Source organism: Topomyia yanbarensis, chromosome 1 (assembly GCF_030247195.1).
Source record: "Topomyia yanbarensis strain Yona2022 chromosome 1, ASM3024719v1, whole genome shotgun sequence".
NCBI classification, from domain to species: domain Eukaryota; kingdom Metazoa; phylum Arthropoda; class Insecta; order Diptera; family Culicidae; genus Topomyia; species Topomyia yanbarensis.
In genome coordinates, this window is record NC_080670.1 from 76,873,930 (window position 1) to 76,877,869 (window position 3,940).

The window sequence follows — 3,940 nt, forward strand, 5'->3', positions numbered from 1 at the left end:
TCGTCGCGAAAATATCCCCAAACTCCACTGCATCGGAAATGTGGCAGACAGTGAACGCATTAAGAGGAAAACGTCAGCATCGCCCAGCCGTCATTAAACGTTCAGCTGGCTACACGGATAATGCAGAAGAAGTGGCTGAAGAACTAGCAGAGCATTACAGCGCAATATCGGCAACATCCAGCTACCCTCCTTCGTTTCAAATTGAGAAGGAAAAGGCCGAACGAAACCGTTTCAACTTTTCACCCGAGACCGACGGCATCTATAACTCCGACTTCACTTTGAATGAGCTTGTATGGGCGCTCGACAGAGGACGAAGTAATTCTACAGGTCCGGATTCAGTCGGCTATCCAATGCTACAACGACTACCATTGTCGGTGAAAACTGCTTTATTGGAGCTTTTCAACAGGGTTTGGCGCAGTGGCGTATTTCCATCCTGTTGGCGAACTGGAATTATTGTGCCAATCCCAAAGCCGAATTCGAGCGACACAGGTCCATCTGCTTTCCGACCGATCACGTTAACGAGCTGTATGGCGAAGGTATTCGAGCGGATGGTGAATCGACGGTTAACTACCGAGCTTGAATCGAACGGGCGGCTAGACACTCGACAACATGCCTTCAGATCCGGCCGAGGTACTGACACATATTTTGCGGAGTTGGAGAGGACATTACCCGACCGTGACGAGCACTGTCTGATAGCATCGCTTGACTTGGCTAAGGCGTACGACACCACTTGGAGATACGGCATCCTGCGAACATTACGAAAGTGGCAGATACGCGGAAACATGATAAACATGCTCACTAGCTTTCTTTCAGAGCGAACGTTCCAGGTAAACGTCGATGGGCATTTATCGCGCAAGCTGCCGCTGGAAAATGGTGTACCACAGGGTTCTGTGCTCTCAGTTACCCTATTCCTCGTAGCAATCCAACCTATCTTCCGGGTGGTTCCGAATACCGTGACAGTGCTATTGTACGCCGATGACATCCTTCTTGTAGTGCGGGGCAAAAAAGAACAACCACTCTATCGGAAACTACAGTCAGCAGTAAAAGCCGTTCATAGATGGGCGAAAAGTGTTGGATTCACGATATCAGCAACAAAATCCAGCATCTTTTACTGTAGCCCGAATGCCCGCCGTGAGCCCACGCAATCCATCAGGATAGATACAGTAGCTATACCATCACAAAATCAACTGAAAACCCTCGGTATCACTCTCGACAGATCGCTGAACTTCAAAGCGCATTGCAAGCTAACGAAGAAGGCATGTGAATCCAGGCTGCGTATCCTGAAAATGATCGGAGCAAAGCTACCACGTGGTCAACGGACTTCTTTGTTACAAATCGGCTCCGCCATTGTCACTTCGCGACTATTGTATGGGATGGGACTCGTTAGTCGGGGCGGAGATGTCGTCACCAAAACTCTCGCGCCCGCCTACAACAGAATGGTAAGATTTGCATCTGGTGCATTCGTTACAAGTCCGATCTTAGCCATCATGGCCGAAGCAGGCACCTTACCATTTGATCTCCTCGTTCTCCAAAGCATAACCCGATTGTCCATCCGTTTGTTGGAAAAAAGCAGAGATAATGCGGATCTCCCACTAGTACGTCGAGCTTCCGAAGAACTGTCAGAGGTGATCGGAATGCCCTTACCAAATATTTGTACTCGAACGCGACTAGCCACCCGAAAGTGGTACGAGCCCAAGCCCCACGTCGTGTGGGATATCAAAAGAAGTGTGAATGCCGGAGATCCCTCTGAGGTGGTCCGTCCTGTCGTTCAGGAGCTCCTGAATGCTCGCTTCAGCAACTCAACGGTTGTGTATACTGACGGATCGAAAGACAACGACGCAGTAGGCGCGGGAATGTTTGGAGAACATCTCCAGCAGTCGACTGGTCTTCCGCCACAGTGCAGCGTGTTCTCAGCCGAGGCGTTTGCAATTAAAACAGCGGTAACTTCGTACTACACTTCCAACGATCTGCTAATAATGACAGACTCAGCCAGTTGTTTATCGGCAATTGAAGCTGGCACGTCCCAGCATCCGTGGATCCAGGAGATTGAAACCATGATACGACATCGTCCAATCAATCTGTGCTGGATTCCAGGACACGCTGGAATTCGCGGGAATGAAGAGGCAGACCGCCTCGCAGGAGAAGCCAGGGGTAATGCCCCTTTGCAAATAGCCATTCCGGGAGCAGACGCCAACAATCAGGCAAAATCAGCTATCCGAAATCACTGGTACCGTCGATGGTCTGCATCCACTGAAGTGAAGCTTCGCGAAATAAAATTCGATACGGTAAAGTGGACTGACCGCGAGAGTTCGGCTGATCAACGAGTGCTCACCCGGTTGCGAATAGGGCATACCCGATTGACGCACGACTTCCTTTTGAAGAGAGAAACCCCACCAGTTTGCGACTGCTGCGGGGTAACCGTAGATGTACGTCATATAATTCTTCAGTGCCGAAAACACGACGATGCTAGAAGGATGCACAACATCGATTCGACCAGCCTGCGAGTGGCTCTAGGCAACGACGGGGACACCGAAGACAAACTGCTAAGCTTCCTCAAGGAAACTAATTTGTACAAACGAATATAAAAATACTGAATTGTAAATTATTATGAGATGTTAATACGAGTATAGAAACCAATTTTCTTCCGACACGAATGCACCCTTAGGTGTAAAGTGTCGTTAATAAACAACAACAACAACAACAGTGAAAGTTTGGTGAAAATCGGTTCAGAAACGGCTGAAAAAAGTGAATTTTAGTTTTGCCCACGCGGTGCGATAGGTAAACAACCAGCCATCGCTGTGCCTACCCGCGTGGTTGCCGGGCCGATCTTGCATTCACTCACTGGTGGAGTGTGACGGTGTGCTGAACGGGCGATATTTTTCGAGTCGCAAAAAACGTAAAAAGTTTTTGAAAAATTATTGAATTTTTTTTAACGTTGGATTTGGTGGTATTTGAGATATCAGTACAGTGTGTACCGATATTTGTACGGTACAGTGTGGGCCAAAGTGTGTGAACGGCAAAACATCAACATTGGAAAAGTGCTTTTTTCTTGCTTGTTTTGCTATTTAGAGGCTGTGTAGAAGCAAGTAAGCGAGCAGATTCATCACTGCACATCTACAGCAACGACACGACCTGAAACTTAGTGGAATAATCCCAAAAAAAGCGTCCAATAAATTTACCACTAGTTATCAGTAAATTGAGTCACCCCCCGGTAACTACTGAAAATAAATTTTTCACGCAACACGGTATTAATTTTCGTAACCAAGGCTTTGTTTTTGTTTTGTTTTTCACGTAAGTGTTGAGGATGATTCCATTACCGGCAAGGACAAATTTTGGGTTACTTTTTCGGCGTTTAACGCACCAGACGTCACACGCCAGTATCGTCTACTTAAACACCCGGAAAATCCCAAAAGAGCGGTTAAATCTAGCAAGATTATCCGGCGCCGCAAGAATCTGTTCCTAGCACCAATCAACATGAAAAGTGGATTCCATAAGGCTGATGTACGATCTTGTTCAAGGTTCCAAATGCGATTCGTGACTGGTGATATTGGCCATGTATTCCGTATTCGAGAGTGACTGTGAGACCAGGCAAATTGTGCATTGCATTCATTGACACTTATATGGACGCCAGAAAGAACTTCTATTCGCTTGCCCGACATCATACAGAACAGCTCTGAAGCTAGATAGAATCAACGGCTCTGCCTAGAATGCAAATCGTCCAAAAGTTGGCAGAAGAACACGGAACTCCTACGATTTATTTGTTATTTCGTTCCGGAGAAAATTCTAAAAAGGTATCGCAACATTTTTCGCCAAGAAGCATCACTTGAACGGAGAACCACTGCAACGGGTTCCTATCTTCTTCCAAAAGAGTTCTAATTACGGAAATGCGTGTCATTACGATACGACTCGTCTATGCATCTACGAGGAGGTTTTTACTGTC

The 3,940-nt window shown here is 47.0% G+C and overlaps 1 protein-coding gene across 1 annotated transcript; it reads left to right on the forward strand.

Moving 5' to 3' along the window:
* The first annotated feature begins 782 nt into the window (after positions 1 to 782).
* On the forward strand, positions 783 to 2,585 carry LOC131696274 (uncharacterized). The gene has a single exon (XM_058984824.1). The coding sequence runs from the start codon at positions 783 to 785 to the stop codon at positions 2,583 to 2,585; it is 1,803 nt and encodes a 600-aa protein (XP_058840807.1).
* Positions 2,586 to 3,940: the final 1,355 nt, after the last annotated feature.